The sequence below is a fragment of the Sus scrofa genome, chromosome 14, assembly GCF_054392235.1.
Source record: "Sus scrofa isolate SSC_HxYL_T2T_F1_AM1 chromosome 14, Sscrofa_HxYL_maternal_Yorkshire_Landrace_v2.0, whole genome shotgun sequence".
Taxonomy (NCBI): domain Eukaryota; kingdom Metazoa; phylum Chordata; class Mammalia; order Artiodactyla; family Suidae; genus Sus; species Sus scrofa.
The window spans coordinates 122029129-122048459 of NC_139396.1; the positions used below are offsets into that span (position 1 = coordinate 122029129).

At 36.8% G+C, this 19331-nt stretch overlaps 1 protein-coding gene across 4 annotated transcripts in view; it reads right to left on the bottom strand.

The window, feature by feature from the left end:
- ATAD1 (ATPase family AAA domain containing 1) overlaps positions 1-19331 on the bottom strand; it is a 71218-nt gene that overhangs the window by 14853 nt on the left and 37034 nt on the right. For all 4 annotated transcript variants that reach the window (XM_005671257.4, XM_001927977.5, XM_013983524.3 and 1 more), the window contains exons 6-8: positions 15492-15598; positions 8558-8647; positions 5571-5621 (exon numbers count right to left, since the gene is read on the bottom strand). In XM_005671257.4, coding sequence (XP_005671314.1) covers positions 5571-5621; positions 8558-8647; positions 15492-15598 — 248 coding nt within the window. The remainder of the gene's footprint in view (positions 1-5570; positions 5622-8557; positions 8648-15491; positions 15599-19331) is intronic.

The window sequence follows — 19331 nt, forward strand, 5'->3', positions numbered from 1 at the left end:
ATCTGCTGTCTACAAGAGACTCACCTTAGGAGAAAAGATATTTCATGCCAATGGACAAGACAGGAAAGCAGGAGTTGCAATACTCATATCAGACAAAATAGACTTTAAAATGAAAGCCATAAGGAAATACAAAGGACACTATTTAATGGTTAAAGGATCCATTCAAGAATAGGATATTACAATTGTTAATATCTATGCCCCTAATGCAGAAGCACTCAGATACCAAAAAATAAATACTAACAGACATAAAAGGAGAAATTGATGGGAATACAATCATAGTAGGAGACCGTAACACCCCACTCACATCAATGGACAGATCCTCTAGAGAGAATATAAGGCAACAGAGATCCTAAATGACACAATAGAAAAGTTAGACTTAATAGATATTTTCAGGACATTACATCCAAAAAAATCAGAATGTATTCTTCTCAAGCACACATGGAACATTCTCAAGGACTGATCACATATTGGGGCACAAAGCTAACCTCAACAAATTTAAGGTATAAAAATTATTTCAAGTAGCTTCTGTGACCACAATGGCATGAAACTAGAAATCAAGCAGAGGAAAAGAAATGAGAAAAAACTTACCACATGGAGACTAGACAACATGTTACTAAAAAACCAATGGGTCAATGAGGAAATCAAGAAGGAAATTAAAAAATACCTCGAGACAAATGATAATGAAGACACAACCACTCGGAATCTATGGGATGCCACAAAAGCAGTGCTCAGAGGGAAGTTTATAGCAATACAGACTTTCCCCCAAAAAAGAATAAAAATGTCAAATCGACAACTTAACCCACCACCTAAATGAATTAGAAAAAGAAGAACAAACAAAACCTAAAGTCAGCAGAAGGACGGAAATCATAAAGATCAGAGAGGAAATCAATAAAATAGAGATTCAAAAAACAATAGAAAAAAAATCAATGAACGCAAGAGCTGGTTCTATGAAAAGGTAAACAAAATTGACAAGCCTCTGGCCAGACTGACTAAGAAGAGGAGAGAAAAAACCCAAATAAACAAAATAAGAAATGAAAAAGGAGACGTCACAACGGGTACTACAGAAATACGAAAAACCATGGGAGAATATTATGAACAACTGTATGCCAACAACTTTGACAACCTAGAGAAAATGGACAACTTTCTAGAGACTTACAGCCAGTCAAAAATGAATCAAGAAGAAATAGATCAAGTGAACAAACAGATCACTAGAAATGAAACTGAGTATGTCATAAAACCACTCCCTACAAATGAAAGTCCAGGACCAGATGGCTTCACAGGCGTATTCTACCAAACATACAAAGAGGAACTTATTTCCATCCTCCTTAAACTTTTTCAAAAGGTTGAAGAAGAAGGAACACTCCCAAAGACATTCTATGATGCCCCCATCACCCTAATTCCAAAACTAGAAAAAGATACCACCAAAAAAGAAAATTATAGACCAGTATCTGGAGTTCCCGTCATGGCTTAGTCGTTAACGAATCCAACTAGGAACCATGAGGTTGTGGGTTCGATCCCTGGCCTTGCTCAGTGGGTTAAGAATCCGGCGTTGCCGTGAGCTGTGGTGTAGGCCACAGACACGGCTCAGATCCCGTGTTGCTGTGGCTCTGGCATAGGCTGGCGGCTACAGCTCAGATTCGATCCCTAGCTTGGGAACCTCGATATGCCACAGGAGCGGCCCTAGAAAAGGCAAAAAGACAAAAACAAAACAAAACAAAAACTATAGACCAGTATCTTTGATGAATATAGACGCAAAAATTCTCAACAAAATTTTAGCCAACCAAATCCAATAACATATAAAAAAGATCATACACCACGACCAGGTGGGATTCATCCCAGGTGCACAAGGATGGTTTAACATACACAAATCAATCAACGTCATACACCACATTAACAAAAGAAAAGTCAAATACCACATGATCATCTCAATAGATGCAGAAAAAGCATTTGCCAAAGTCCAACACCCATTCACGATCACAACTCTTACTAAAGTGGGTACAGAGCGAACATACCTTAACACAATAAAAGCCATTTATGACAAACCCACAGCAAATATAATACTCAATGGAGAAAAGCTGAAAGCTTTCAAACCAAAATCTGGATGAAGACAAGGATGCCCACTCTCACCACTGTTATTCAACATAGTACTGCGAGTCCTAGCCACAGCAAGCAGACAAACAAAAGAAATAAAAGGCATCCAAATAGGAAGAGAAGAGGTAAAACTATCATTGTATGCGGAAGATATAATACTATATATAGAAAACTCTAAGGACTCAACCAAAAAATTACTTGAACTGATCAACAAATTCAGCAAAGTAGCAGGATATAAGATTAACATTCAGAAATCAGTCGCGTATCTATATACTAACAATGAAGTATTAGAAAAGGAATACAAAAATACAATAACTTTCAAAATCGCACCCCAAAAAATCAAATACCTGGGAATACACTAGACCAAGGAGGTCAAAGACTTATATGCTGAAAACTATAAAACATTAATCAAGGAAATTAAAGAAGATGTAAAGAAATGAAAAGATACTCCATGCTCCTGGGTTGGAAAAATTAATACTGTAAAAATGGCCATGCTACCTAAAGCAATCTACAGATTCAATGAAATCCCTATCAAATTACCCATGACATTTTTTGTAGAACTAGAACAAACAATCCAAAAATTTATGTGGAACCACCAAAGACCCAGAATTGCCAAAGCAATCCTGAGGAACAAAAACCAATCAGGAGGCATAACTCTCCCAGATTTCAGGCACCATTACAAAGCCACAGTAATCAAGACAGTGTGGTTGGTATAGGTACCAAAACAGACAGACAGACCAATGGAACAGAATAGAGAACCCAGAAAGAAACCCAGACACCTATGGTCAATTAATCTTTGACAAAGGAGGCAAGAATATAAAATGGGAAAAAGTCTTTTCAGCAAGTCTTGCTGGGAAACCTGGAGAGCTGCATGTAAATCAATGAAACTGAACACACCCACACACCATCCATGAAAATAAACTCAGAATGGCTTAAAGATTTAAATATAAGACAAGACACCATCAAACTCCTGGAAGAGAACATAGGCAAAAAACATTCTCAGACATCAACCTTACAAATGTTTTCTCAGGTCAGTCTCCCAAAGCAACAGAAATAAAAGCAAAAATAAACCAATGGGACCTAATCAAATGGACAAGCTTTTGCACAGCAAAGGAAACCAAAAGGAAAACAAAAAGACAACTTACAGAATGGGAGAAATTAGTTCCAAATGATGCAACTGACAAGGGCTTAATCTCTAAAATATACAAACAATTTATACAACTCAACAGCAAAAAAGCCAACAACCCAATGGAAAAATGGGCAAAAGACCTGAATAGACATTGCTTCAAAGAAGATATACAGATGACCAACAAGCACATGAAAAAATGCCCAAGAGCACTGATTATTAGAGAAATGCAAATCAAAACTACCACAAGATACCACCTCACACCAGTCAGAATGGCCATCATTAATAAGTCCACAAATAACAAATGCTGGAGGGGGTATGGACCAAAGGGAACCCTCCTGCACTGTTCGTGGGAATGTAAGCTGGTACAACCACTATGGAAAACAGGATGGAGGTACCTCAGAAAACTATACATAGAACTACCATATGACCCAGCAATCCCACTCTTGGGCATATATCTGGACAAAACTTTCCTTGAAAATGACACATGCACCTGCATGTTCATCGCAGCACTATTCACAACAGCCAAGACATGGAAACAACACAAATGTCCATCAACAGATGACTAGATTAGGAAGATGTAGTGTATATACATAAAGGAATACTACTCAGCCATAAAAAAGAACGAAATAATGCCATTTGCAGCAATGTGGATGGAAATAGAGACTCATACTAAGTGAAGTAAGTCATGAAAAGTAAGCCAAACACTGTATGATACCACTTATATCTGGAATCTAATATACGGCACATATGAACCTTTCCACAGAAAAGAAAATCATGGACTTGGGGAACAGGCTCATGGTTGCCAAGGGGGACGGGGAGGGAGTGGCATGGATTGGGAGCTTGGGGTTAACAGATGCAGACTGTTGACTTTGGAATGGATAACTAATGCGATCCTGCTGTGTAATACTGGGAACTATGTCTGGTCACTTATGATAGAGCATGATAATGTGAGAAAAAAGAATCTATACATGTATGTGTAACTGGGTCACCATGCTGAACAGCAGAAAATTGACAGAACAGTGTAAATCAGCTATAATGAAAAAAAAATCATTATATAAATCCCTTAAAAAAAAAAAACCCAAAACCATAAAACATAAAAACATGTAGTCAAATCAATAAACAAAGTGGGAAACAATATTTTCAAATCATATAAACAAAGGGCAAATCTTAACACATTAGAGTTCCTACAAATCTATATGGAAAATACTGCAATATAGAAAAATAGGCAAAGAATTTGAACAGGTATTTCACACACACAAAAAAAAATTTTTAAGAGGCTTTTTTACACATACAATGTTCAACTCATTTCATCTCTACATGTAAATTAAAAGTACAATGAGGTATCATTTGCTACCTATCATGACGGCACAAAGTTCCATAACATTCTGTTGGCAAGGCTATAGGGAAAGAGGCACTCTAATGCTGCTGGTCTAAGAGTAAACTGGCATGAACAATTTGGCAAGTGCTACCAAAATTATAAACATCATACCCTTTGATCTAGCAACTGCTCTTTTGGGAAATTCACCCTACTAATACTCCTGGAAAAAGTATGATATGACATATGTACAAGGTTATTCGATGCAACATTTTTATAACCAGAGAAAGACTGAAATTGAAAGTGTCCTTCAATGTAGCATTGATTAAATAAATTATGGTATATCCATAAAATAGAATCCTATGCAGTGCGAAAGCAAAGAAAAAAGAGAAAACAGAATGAGGAAACCATATGGTAATATCAAAGATAAGTGAAAAAAGCAATGCACAGAATATTGCACATGGTTTATGTAGGAAAGGGGAGGATAACTGTATATTCTAATTTGCTTGTACAGAAGTAATGCCATCTGAAATGATACAGAAGAAATATAGGGGAAACAGACTTTCCCCTGTAAACCATTTAATATATTTATTTTAATTCTTAAAACATATGACTATTTTACCTATTTTTAAAAACCTTAAACACAAACTAATGAATACTTTATCATTACTTTCTTAATTCTAAATTCCAACTTCAAAAAATACTGCAATAAAATTAAAAAAAACCCTCCCCATACTCTTTTGCAAAAACAAACGTATCCTGCATAACCAGAAGCCAGTCTAAAAAATAGCAAAGAGGATTTTAATCTGTAGAGATGAAAACACATGTTTTTCTTTTAAAAAGCAGGTTACCTTCAATTAGTTCAAATATACATAATAATTGAGTTACATGAGCAGCCAAGAGTTTTATAGTTATTTATAACAAGTTCAAAGCTACATAATTCTCAGGTTCCTTTTGCACTTCTGTCTAAAATGATTTTATGAACATAAAATTTTTTATATTGATTGGATGGGGAAAAATTGTAATTCTACTTACATTTTCATTTTTCAAGATGAGTTTCAGGATGGCTTCTCTTTGTTTTAGAGCCTAAGATCAGAATAATTTCCCATTAGCATTAAAAAAAAAGATCAACTAATTTTCCTAATTTCTAATTAATTTCTTCCTTTCCTTGTAAACTATCTCACAATACCTAAGGAAGAAATGATAGAAACTCTGACAGGTCAATGGAAAATTTTGACTAAAGTGAGGTCTAGATGCAAGAATCTAAAGCAATCTTTGGGGTCACCTTACTGAACTGTATCTTATTCTGAACCCCCAATGCCTAGCACAGTATATGGAAAATAACACGCCTTTGAATTTTGGGTGAGTAAATGAATTCCTATGACAACCAATGTCTTTCCTCTATAGCTCTGCAAATCTCCTTTTCTTCATTTAGGAAACTTCTGAAAACTCTCTGCTATCACAAAATTGTTACCAGTAACTGGGAGAGTTGGCAATGATACCTGCTTGATTCTTCCAGTCAACATATAAGTTCAATAATATATATTAGCGAATTTTATTTAGTGTTGACAGTGTATTTGTTTATATGCTTGTATGCTTTTTCCCCCAGTGATGCTTCATATTATTACACTAGAGAATAGAAGCTTTAATAAAATACTGTACATATATACAGTAAATATAAATGCTTTTAAAAATTATTATGGCTGAACTCATCCCTTTTGTCATAACCACTGGGAAAAAAAAAAAGCCAGTTACAATGAATATCAAATGACCTGAAAAACAAAACCAAACTTTGTTGTTTTTGTATTTCAAATGTGTTACGTGTGAAGGTTAATTTGGTATGTTATATGATCACCAATAAATACTTTCTGTTAATTAAACATTTAACTTAGAAAGGAGTTTTAAAGTAAGGTTAGTCATATACTCTGATCCCATACTTATGCAATAAAAAAAAAATTACCCTATAAGGTATGTGTGTGTTCACTTTAACAGAATAAAAAGAGGGGTTACAAAATGCTAGTTTCTACATTAACAGTATACAAATTTATGACAAATATGACAAAATCTGTTACAACCTATTCTGAACATACACAATAAATATATTAAACTTACAACTTTGGTAAAGGCTATTTTCCACACTGTTGTGTCCTATGTTCTATTCTACTGCACATCAAAAACCTTTGTATGCTATTAGACTATAAGCAGAGATTGTATCAATGTAATCTTTACCTTCAGAACCACTGAGGTGAACTAATTTTCTCTAAAAATACTGTGACGTCTTTTTTTTTTTTTTTTTTTTTTTTTTGCGCTCTTTTAGTGCACACCTGTGGTTTATCGAAGTTCCCAGGCTAGGGGTCAAGAATCAGAGCTACAGCTGCTGGCCTACGCCACAGCCACAGCAACACTGGATCCAAGCTGCGTCTTATATACCACAGCTCATGGCAATGCCAGATCCTTAACTCACTGAGTGAGGCCAAGGATAGAACCTTTTCCTCATGGATACTAGTCAGATTCGTTTCCACTGAGCCATGATGGGAACTCCCTGATGTCCTGATAACAAAATAAAATCAAGTATCTCATGTGATGCACACAAAGTTCATGTAAACCTTCAGCAGTCAACCTTTGCAGCTTCCGCCCCATCTTATTTTCTAGTCCTAACTGAACCACTCCCAGAAGTCACTATTAAACATGTGCTTCCACACCTTCTTGCCTTTGTTCGTCCTGGTAGAAAAGTGTTCCTTGCTTTACTTATCATTCCTACCACCCTTCATCCTTCAAGGTCCAGAGGGATACTGGAAGCTGGATTCTGGACTTCACTAGTTACTTCTCATACAGAATTATAAGTTTTCATCATCATCTCAGGTCCTCACAGTTCTTTAAACATACCTTTGTTAAGATATATTTTACATTATTTATTTTTGTATCTGGCTTACCTGCAACACAGAGTTCTATTAGGACAGGGGCTATTCTATGCACCAGAGCCTAGCAGGTATCTGACACATACTAATGCTCAATAAATACTGGTCATACTACATAAAATTTATAGTCATACTACATAAAATTTATGGTCTTTTACATCACATAAGAAATCTCTTCACTGAATTATCAGATAAAGTTTCTGACTGCCATAGCCATATGCACACCTTGAGAGGAACCAGAGGTTGTAGCTGTGGCAAAATTGATCAGAGTAATTTTATAGAAGCCGCAACCAACAATTTTAGGAAACCATGTTTAATTGCCACAAACTGTTAAGTTGAAGAATGTAAAATTGGGGGAAATATTTTTAAGCCTGAGATTTTAAATTTGAGAGGAATGAGAGAGAAAGTTCTTCTACACAGCAATACATGTAACATGCTAATTCTATGGTGCATATAGTCTATTAATTCTAACACTGTTTTATCTTCTTTAATCTAAAAGCAGACAAAATTCAAGATTTGGGGATTTGGGCAAAATATACAGTATCAGTAGGTTATAATCATCTACTTCAGGGTACTTCTTAACTAACAAAAAAGAATGCCAGAAAGAAGATACTACTGGTTCAACACCACCCTCACATTTGCATTCTTTTGTTAAAGTGTAACCTCTTAGCTCCTGGTTAATCATTAATCCTGTCAGAGGAAAGCACTGGTTACGACTATCAATAATTAATCAAGTAAATACCAGGTGTTCTTCCTGTCAGGCCTTCTGAAGGGAACAATTCTTTAACCCTAACCCCCCTGATTTCATTGTATGCTAACCAAAATTATAATTTACATTTGCTTATATATCTTCCATAGACAACTTGCTCTACTCTAAAGAAAACACTAACATGTCTAGGCAAACTTGACGTAATTATATACTTTGAAGAGAAGCAAATGACATTGATCTCAGGAAACAAAGAAATTTAGAAAGTGAGAAAAGGAGTGGAAAGGACAAAAGTAATTATGGGGATTCTTGCTCTGTTCCTCCCCTGGCTGTCACAAATAATAAGTCCTATTAAAAAATCATTCCCTTCTTGAAATCGCACAATCAAATCCACCTACAGGCTGGTTTATGTGAAATCTCGTAGGCATTCTTCTCATTATAGCTGAGTCAAGATCCTGAGGTCGATTAGTAGCTCCCATCACTATGACCTAAATATATAAAAAAAATAAAGGCATTAAGTATACCAGAAACATTCCTTTTAGGTTACTGCAAGGGCTTAGAAGATATAGAAAATCAAGTGGGATTTAAACTAAATCTTCTATAAGAAATCTGATCATATACCACTGTTAATCAAATATTTATAACCCACCCCAATTCTGTATTTTGCAAATACAAAATACAAAATTGTATTTTTCAAATATAATAGTGGCTACATATTGAATAACTGAAAACCATTTGCTGCTTGGAAGTGTATAAGAGGGGACTACTTTAAATCCTTTAATAATATTGAGAGAAGCATTTCTCCTATCAGAATGAAGATTCTAGTAATAGTAATAGATATGCGTTTTTTCCTCTAGATTTCACATCATCATCTCACGGCACTATCAGCACTGCAGGTGATATCTTCTTAGTGCTAATAAAACCTGAAGTGATCCAACTTTGTTTTATTTTTAAATTTTATTTATTTATTATTAGGCAAGGAATAGATTTACTAAGATAGGACACTTGTGAGAGATGCAAGCAGGCAGGCAAGGAGGATCAAGTGATCCAATTTAAAACAAGGGCAACAGAATAAAAGCAAACATTAAAATGCTGGGTACTTTTTAAAAAAGGGAAAAAAAAATGGCTGGTGGCCCTGCCAACCTCTGTGCCTGTGCCACTTATTTATAAAGAATGTAGAGGTAAAAAAACCCCACAAATATAAGGACAAAGATATACAAAACAGTTTAATTTCTGAAGGGCTTCAATACTACCATTATTGTTGTTATTTCTATATAACATAATAAGCACACATCTGCTACCTGAAATGAAATTTATTCATATTCTAATGAAAACATTTATTTCAGCCTAAGAGGTCTTAGCTTACTGAAATAATCTGTAAATCTAACTCCGGAACATGATGAAAAGTCCACTAAATCTTATATTCTACTACTCTTCACATTTACTGTTACTCAATAGTCAAATACTTTCAATTAACTGTGAGAGGTTGCCACCTAGAGGGAAAAAAATACAAATACAAATTTGAGAACATTCCACAACATAATATAATTTTGAATTTGAGTTAAGTAGTCCTAAAGTCAAAATATTAATGCTCTTACCTGTTTTTCTATGTTGACTTTCAACTCTCTAAAATCAGTAAGAAAGGAAATTTTCTACCAAATGTAAAACAAAAAAGTCTTTAAAAAAGTGATCAGATGAATTAATTGCATAAGATGAAGGATGAATGTAAATACACTGAGACATAATGTTCATTAAGTGTTAAAAGAGAGAGCTTCAAAGTGATACGGAAACTTGTTGAAGACATGTTATGTTGAAGACTCAACCACAGAAGCATTGTGGTTGAGGCAGTACCTGAAAAAAACTGAAAAAGTGGGCTGTATTTTGAGAAACATTCTAGATAATCAAACAGCTTAAAACAAAAAACTCAGTATAAAAGATGGAATGCTAAAAATTAGCAACAAAGAATCCACATAAATGTAGCACAACATGATCTAATGAATTATGGGGTAATAACAGGGTTTCATGTTGAAAAAGCAAAAGAGACTGACTCACTTAAGCAAAAAAGTTTTTTTCTTTTTAATAGCCACACCTGAGGCATATGGAAGTTCCTGGGCTGGGGTCAAATTGGAGCTGCAGCTGCAGGCCTACGCCACAGCCATAACACACTGGATCCAAGCCACATCTGCAACCTATGCCACAGCTTGTGGCAACGTCAGATCCTTAACCCACTAAGCGAGGCCAGGGACTGAATCTGTATCCTCACAGATATTATGTTTGGTTCTTAACCAGCTGAACCACAACAGCAACTCCAAAGAAACAAATTTTAAGCAGTGATTTTAAAGGCAAAAAAGATAATCTTAACACATATATTAACTCTATGTAGTGCAAGTAAGCTAAAATTAAAAATGAGGAGCAACAGTAATTTTTTAGTATTTATGCAGCAAAATTAATGCACCTTCTAGGTATTAGTTAAGACTTTTAGAAATCTTTAAAACAATTTTAGCTTTTATGTCTCCTGTCTCTCAAGATGAAGAATATGTCATCAACAACTTGGATTTTCAGTAGTGGTGACAGGTTTAATTGGGCCATTCAACTATTTTTGTTTCCTTTGCAGCAAGGGAACAAAGAAATTAAACTGGGGTACTGGGCTCCATCCATAGTCACAGAAAAGACAATTTTAGAGAAAAGCCTATTGGTTCATATTAAAGAAAATGTCTAAATCTAAAACTACTATTCAAAAGTAGCCAGTTTAACCCCCTCAAGTCAAAAAAGGCAAAAGCAACATCTTTGCTTCCTCAAAAGTTTGTCATAATAAAAATAGTAACTACTATAGTGGCGTAATAAGGAACTATAGTTCAGAAAATTCAGTTTTAATATGCTGTGTCAGAACCACACTGTAGGGCTCTGAAGTGGCTCTGGAGTATACTTCATCTAAATACCGTGACTTCCTTGGCTTTAAAACTATACTCTCATAGGATATAATATTAAACTATTTTATCTTACATGGACTAACTATTCAATTGTCTACATGCCTTAAATACTGTTGCTTTGCCCAAAAACAAAAAACAAAACAAAAAAACAACAAAAAAAACTGTTTCTTAAGAGTGTCACTCACACTAGGACTGATAAAACAGCTCTCCCTTCAGATCTGCTGCTGCACATGGCAGCCACGCCTTATTCTTATCTTCCCTTCTGCTTTAAGGGAAGGGAATGTGAAGGACATTGGACTAGCAGCTCTGAACTAACTGTGAGTCCAACAGTCCCTTCTCCATCCAGGTCTTCCTTTAAAGTTTCAGTTGTTCAGTAACTTGAGTACCTAATGGAGCGTGTTTTGTACTAGGGACGCGGAGGTCAGTAGGACAGCTGTTAGACACAGAAGCAGCAAGATAATGGGGTTGCTTCCATGGACTACTGTAAGGGTAAAGACTAGTAGAGTCACTTAGGTCTTAACTTGTCAATACCTAGAAAAGTGGAAGCCACAACCTAGCAGTTACACACCTAAAGTTTTAAGACAGGTACTAGAATAGCCATGGTAGTACTGTTTGTAAAAACAAAAATATAGAGTTGACCCAGAGGTTCATCAGCAGGATGGATAGAGAAGCTGTGCAGCTCCAAAGTAAAACAATTAATATATGTCGCTTAGGGATACATAATGTATATACAGAAATGCTTGAGAGTAATGAGCCCTCAGTTGCAGACAGTGGCTGCTTCTAGGGAGGTGAAGGAGGTGCATGAGGGGGAGGTGGGCAGGGGGTGTGAGTAGCTGTTCAGGCCCAGGGAATGTGATGTTCTGATTACAGGAACTGAGAGGAAGCCAGGGGTGCTTGAAGAGTGAGAAGGTGGGGTGGGAAAAAAAATACTGTTGCTTAGGGGGATAATTAGTTTTTGGAAACCTATAAACTAATCCCACTGAACAGATTTATGAGAACCAATTATTAATAAAAATTGTTTGTATTAATTTATCTATGTGTGCTTTCTCCTCAAACCATTCAACAAACACTAAAGGTAATTTTCCTTCTTAATGAAATTATACTTTCATAAAGGTGATACAGAAGGAGAATAAGGGGCTTAATTGTCTTCTTGAGAATTATGTGTCTCAGGACTTTTGATTTATGGAAATGTGGAGATTCTTAAAACCCTCTGGCTATAAAACATGTGAAAATAATAAAGTATTAAAAAAAAACCTCAAATTAATAAAAAAATCTGCAAAAAAGTAAAGGAATTATGCTAAAGCAAGCAGTAAGCTAAGTGTAATTGAGGTGAGCATATGCATAATTGAGGTCAGCAAGGGTAGAAGTTGACTATACACCATATGGACGTGTACAGGTCTTAGAGAATGGGGTGTGTGCTGGACACCTTATGGGTCAGAGCCTGATAAGAAACAACCCTTCATAAAGCTCAGATTCATGAAGTACTACAACCTAAGAAAAGTGGTGAAATGTTAGAAAATCTATTCAGCAGAATCAAGCCTTGGTTCTTGCAAAGACATATAAACACCCCCCCCAAATCCCTGAGCTTTCATGCTGTATGGTCAGCTAACTTGGTTCTTGAACCTGAATTTATCTACTTGTCTTTGAAAAAAATATGGCAGATATAAATATAAAATCCTCTTAGAGCAGCAAACCTTCAACAAAGGTTTCAAAAATTCACACACAAAGCTCTATCAAATGTGACTTTTCCTATGAAATCACGAAATACACAAGGAAATAACCACTTGAAATTCAAATGACCAAACAAGATTTACAAATACTTATGTCAGAACTAATGAATATGGACTATAAAATTAGTGTTAACATATTTAAAGGAATAAACATGAAATTAAAAATAAAAACACAGCAAATACTTATACAGTAAAAATATACCAAGTACTGTTATAGGTACTTTACTCAGATTAAATACTTAAAATCCTACAACAGTTCAGAGGTGGATACTATTTTTCCCTTTTTCTAGGTATTACTTCTGTCTCTATCAGACACAGAATGATCATATAATTCGGTCAAGGTCACACAGCTAACTGATGCCAGGGCTCTGCTTTTCTAACTGAACTGACAAAACTGACCTGGCAAACCTGAAAAAAAAAAAATCTAAAAGAATTTCTAGAACTGAAGAGTATAAGCCCAACGAAAGCATCATATAGCAAAAGAATACAAACGAAGCTACGATTATCAAACTGGAAGAGGTGGAGTTCCCATTGTGGCTCAGTGGTTAACCAATCTGACTAGAAACCATGAGGTTTCGGGTTTGATCCCTGGCCTCGCTCAGTGGGTTAAGAATCCGGTGTTGCCATGAGCTGTGGTGTAGGCCGCAGACGCGGCTCAGATCCTGCATTGCTGTGGCTCTGGTGTAGGCCATCAGCTACATCTCCGATTATACCCCTAACCTGGGAATCTCCATATGCCATGGGAGCGGCCCTAAAAAAGGCAAAAGACAAAAAAAAAAAAAAAAAAAAAAAAAAAAATTACAAACAAAACAAAACAAAACTGGAAGAGGTAAAGAAATTACCCAGAATATAGCACAGAGAAAAAAATGGAAAAGTTGAAACACATGGAATATAAATAAGGTATGTCCATTTGGGATTTAATGAAAAGATCACAGGGAGAATGGAGAAGAAAATTATCTGAGGAAATAGCTGAATTGTTAGATGGCATGAAAGACAGCTATGGTTTGTTTTTTTTCTTTTTTTTTTTTTAACGGCTGCACACATGGCATATGGAGATTCCCAGGCTAGGGGTCAAATCAGAGCTACAGCTGCTGGCCTACACCACAGCCACAGCAACTCGGGATCTGAGCCTTGTCTGCGACCTACACCACAGCCCATGGCAATGCTGGATCCTTAACCCACTGAGTAAGGCCAGGGATCGAACCTGCAACCTCATAGTTCCTCCTGGGATTTGTTTCCGCTGCACTACAACAGGAACTCCAGGATTCCATGTTTCAAAAAGAGGCAAAAACAGATTACAAGACAGAAAATATATATTAAAGTTAAAATAAAACAATCTTATTAACTTTTCCGTAAGAAAGATTTTATATATAAGAGTTATAAAATAGGTAATTCATAGAAAGGGGGAAAAAAAAAAAACCCAAACAGAAAAATGGTTTTAGAACTTCCATTTCCAGCAATATGACAGAAAAACAAACAAGCTGGATATATTAAAACAAAAAACAAAAACACAACAACAACACTGACCTGGCAAAAAAGTATGGAATATTCAGAAGTAAAGAAGTAGGTGAAAATGGGAATCAAAGAGGTAAACTGAACAATACAGCTGGCTTTTTCTCTAGGGACATACCAAGGGACCTTAATTTTGTTTTCATAGCCTTGCAGAGGGGAGAGGCAACACCTCGGATAGAAGACTTTAATGTAGGGTTTCCATCGTGGCACAGCGGAAACGAATCTGACTAGGAACCGTGAGGATGTGGGTTCGATCCCTGGCCTCTCTCAGTGGGTTAAAGATCCGGCATTGCCGTGAGCTGTGGTGTAGGTCGAGGCTCGGATCCTGTGTTGCTGTGGCTGTGGTGTAGGCCAGCAGCTGTAGCTCTGATTGGACCCCTAGCCTGGGAACCTCCACATGCTGCAGGAGTAGCCCTAAAAAATTAAAAAAAAAGACTGTAATGTATAATGTTGGGACCATACAGGTGACAGGAAGTGGTTAAGTTATTTAAGTTTCAGCAACTAATGAAAATGATAATATAATAATAATAGGCATAAGAACTGAGAACAAAGACTAAGGATTTATGGTAAGAGTCAAAAGAAGCATGTACAGAATACCCATAGCCACTAGTCATTTCTTCATGCTTGATATAAATGGTTCTAACATCCTGGTTTTTTTCTCTTCTGTTCTATGTTTTGGGCATTTAGCAATCTTTGTTTTTTTTGTCTTTTGTCTTTTTTTTTTAGGGCCGCACTCGTGGCATATGGAGGTTCCCAGGCAAGGGGTTGAATTGGAACTGCAGGTGCTGGCCTACACCACAGCCACAGCAACTCAGGATCCCAGCTGCGTCTGTGACCTACAACACCACAGCTCATGGCAACGCTGGATTCTTAACCCACTGAGCGAGGTCAGGGATCGAACCTGCAACCTCATGGTTCCTAGTCAGATTGGTTTCTGCTGCGCCACGACGTGAACTCCCATTTAGCAATCTTTTAATATTTTGTTAACAAAGCCCTCAAAATGGACAAAGACATATACAAACTATATTCTTTCAGATTCTCATCCTTTATTGATAAATTATGAAAAAAAAAGTTAAAAAGCCTAACAAGCAACCAGATAAATTTTCTATTAACACACCTAGCACAAATAAAACAAGTTTAGGTAAATTTCTTTCAAATACCTGGCAGCTATGATCAGTATCCAATCCATCCCAGAGACTCATAAACTGAGCTTTCATCATGGCTGTAGCCTCATGGTCAGAGCTTGAACGGTTTCGCAGAAAGGAGTCTAGAAGGAAAAAGTCCTTAACCTTAGAAATTAATAATAAATTATTTATCCTTTAAATGATTTCAAATTTTTAATCAAAAGCTGACAATTTTATGAAATATTAGAAATAAAAATGTTCAACTATGAGTTGTAACACATTATTCTGATATAACCGTTTTGACAAATTAAAACATCAATGTGCAATCTTCATTTCTTTCCTAAAAATACATTCCTATGAACATATATAAAAGAAATAAAGGATCCAGTACTGAGAGGCTAAAAAAGGATCAAGCAGTGTCTTGAAGGAAATCCTGTTTTCTTGGCCCTAACTTTCCAGGTTATCTGCATTCTATGTGTGTTTTTTTTTTTTTTTTGCTTTTTAGGACCGCACCTGTCACATATGGAAGTTCCCAAGCTAGGGGTAGGATCAGAGCTATAGGTGCCAGCCTATACCACAGCCACAACAATGTGGGATCCAAGCCACATCTGTGACCTACACCACAACTCATGGCAACACTGGATCCCTAATCCACTGAGCAAGGTCAGGAATTGAACACACATACTCATGGCTAATAGGCAGGTTTGTTTCCACTGTGCCACAGCGAGAACTCCTGCATCCAATGTATTCTTAATTATGAGGTCATATTCTTTTCCCTCATACACTTTTCATGGTAATAAATTAAAATGATATTGGAAAATTTCAAAACACTATTAAGTTAGAAAATGTAGGACAGATAACGGTTTAAAACACACATACTAGCATACCATGCATATATATGCTATACATGGTTAAAAAAGAGTCTTTAAAGAAATACACCAAAATGCTAATAACTTTAACTACCACTAGAATAATTTTAATTTCTTCTTGAATTCTTTTCTATTTCCTAAAATATCTATAATGAATATGAAATGCTTTTTTTTTTTTCTTTTGTCTTTGTAGGGCTGCACTGGAGGTTCCCAGGCTAGGAGTCTAATCAAAGCTACAGCTGCTGGCCTACACCACAGTCACAGCAATGCCTGATCCAAGCCGTGTCTGTGACTTACACCACAGCTCACAGCAACACCAGATCCTCAACCCACTGAACAAGGCCAGGGATTGAACCCGCCACCTCATGGTTCCTAGTCGGATTCATTCTCACTGTGCCATGACGGGAACTCCTGAAATGCTTTTAAAAGGAGAAAAAACAGCTTCCTTCTAGAACAAAAGCACTGTAAGGTGGTACATCCTAAGAATGAAAAAAATAACAATAAAACAAATCCTAGATTTTCTAGTACAATCCTATTTCAAATGTTTTGTCTTATATTCCTTCAAATCACTGGCATTTCTGACTACCAGCTGAACTTTCACATTTCAACATTAAAACTAAAACTTGAAATCTGTCAACCACATATGCAAGTGACATAAAAATGCTTTTTAATGTGCTAGGTCCAACCTTTCATTTTAGATTATTTATATATTTATATTAATATCTTATTTTTCATAGATAAGCTGTGTAAATTCACCTGCCTATTTAACCATCATAATTTTCCTATTGATTATTTCTAAATTATCTTCATTACTGAGCATGGTTCTGGCAAGACGGCTGCTTAAAATAATATGAAAAACCTAAAATGCTGGATAAGTATACCTAACTATATCTGGAATTATGTTAAATGTAAATGGTCTAAAGTCTTCAAGTACATGATTAAAATATTAGACTGGATTAAAAACAAAAACCAAAAAACCCAACTGTGTGCTGCTTACGAGAGACACAATTTAAATATAAGAGCTCAGAATGCTGAAAAGCATGGAAAAAGACATGTACGTAAATACTAACAAAAATGTTGGGTAAATTTTTATATAAGTCAATGCATATCTGATAAATAACGCTGAAACAACCAGACAACCACATGCACAAAAAGATCTAGATACAGACCTTACGCATTTCAAAAAAATTAACTCAGGGAATACAGATCTAAATGTAAAACAAAAACTATAAAACTACTAGAAGATAATATAAGCGAAAATCTAGAGAACCCTGGGTTTGGTGATGAGTGTTTACATATGAAACCAAAAGCAAAATCCACCAAAGAAAAAACGCAATGTTGGATATCATTAAAAACAAAATTCCTGCTCTGTATAAGACATTGTTAAAAGACAAGTGACAGACTGGAAAGAAAAATACTTATAAAACACATATCTAATAAAGGACTTGTATACAAAATATACAAAGAACTCTTAAAAGTCAACAGTAAGAAAACAACCCAGTCAAAAAATGAGCAAAAGATCTGGATACCCTAAGAGAGAAGATATACAGATGGTAAATAAGCACATCAAAAACCGCTGAATATATGTCATCGAGGAAGTGCAAATTAAAACAAGAGAGGTAGAATCAATGGTGGAGGAATAAGACATGGTGCTCACCTTCTCCCACAAACACAACCAAAAAACCCATCTACATACAGAACAATTCACACAGAACATCTACTGAGCACTGGCAAAAGACCTCAGACCTCCAAAAGAGCAAGAATCCCTCTACATAAATGGATAAAACAAAAGGAAAGAAAAGAGGGAGAAGAGGAAAAAAAAAAAAAAAATCAGGACTAGACCAGCACTCCTGAGAGGGAGCTGCACAAGAGGAAAGGAATATGCATGGTGGGAGGCTACCTAACTGATGGGGAAATCAGCCAGGATGGAGGAAGATCCTCAAAGCCTCAGAGAAAACTGCAGTAGCCAGAATGATAAAGGTAAAACTGAGAGAGAGCTGTACAGAGAACTGGTACCACCTGCCTGGATACCGCAGCCTGAGACACTTGGGTTGGGGCTGAGTGCTGAGACTCAGGCTTCAGATTTCCGTTCCTGGGAGAGGACTAGGGTTGACTGTGTGTAGACAGCCTTAAAGGACTAGGCGCAGTGTGCCAGAGGCTGGGGAATTGAGTGCTACTGCCCAAGAGAGAGTGAGGGAGGAGGGCTGGGACCATGGAGAAGCAAAGGAGAGAGGAGGAGGGGTGGGACTACCCTAGGAACATCCTTCTCTGCACACCCATGGGTTCTTGGGTGTACCTCTTGCACAGGCTGCAGGGGTGGCTGTAAACTGCTGCAGCCATCTCAGACTCATGAGGTCAGCATGGCCCCCTACCACTAAATTTCCTGTGAATAGGCACTGCCTGAGGCACAGTAACCTCAGGGATCGCTGTTGAGGAGGGCCCTGCAACCAAGTGCCACCCATTGCCCTCACTCCCCTGGGAACACACATGGCCCAACCATTTCTGCTGCCAAAGGCTCTGAGCATCACTTCCACCTACCTGAGGGTCACTGCCACTGCCCAGGGACCTGCAACCAGGAGCAGCTGGCACCGTGACCTCCTTGTGGGTCCTCGCGACTGCCAAGTGCCCAGCAACCAGGCACTGGCTATAGGCTTTACCTATTGCCACCATCCCTGGAAGCATGTGCAAGCTGTACACTAGCACACCGCCTATCAAGGGGATAATAGCCTGCACACACTGAGGAAAGGGAGAGCAAACATCAAAACCCAAAGCAGCCCTCACACCAGAACAAACAAAATAAACAGTAAACCCTCACAAGCTACCCAGAGACACTCCTGCATATAAACAGCCCTCCAAGACTATAGTAGATAATTGTTTTCCCTAAACCCACAGAATAAGAAAAATATAAGCAAAATGAAGAAGCATAGGAATCATTCCCAGTTAAAAGAACAGAAGAATTCCCCTGAAAGAGCAATGAAAGAGACCTCTGCAATCTAAGACACCAAGT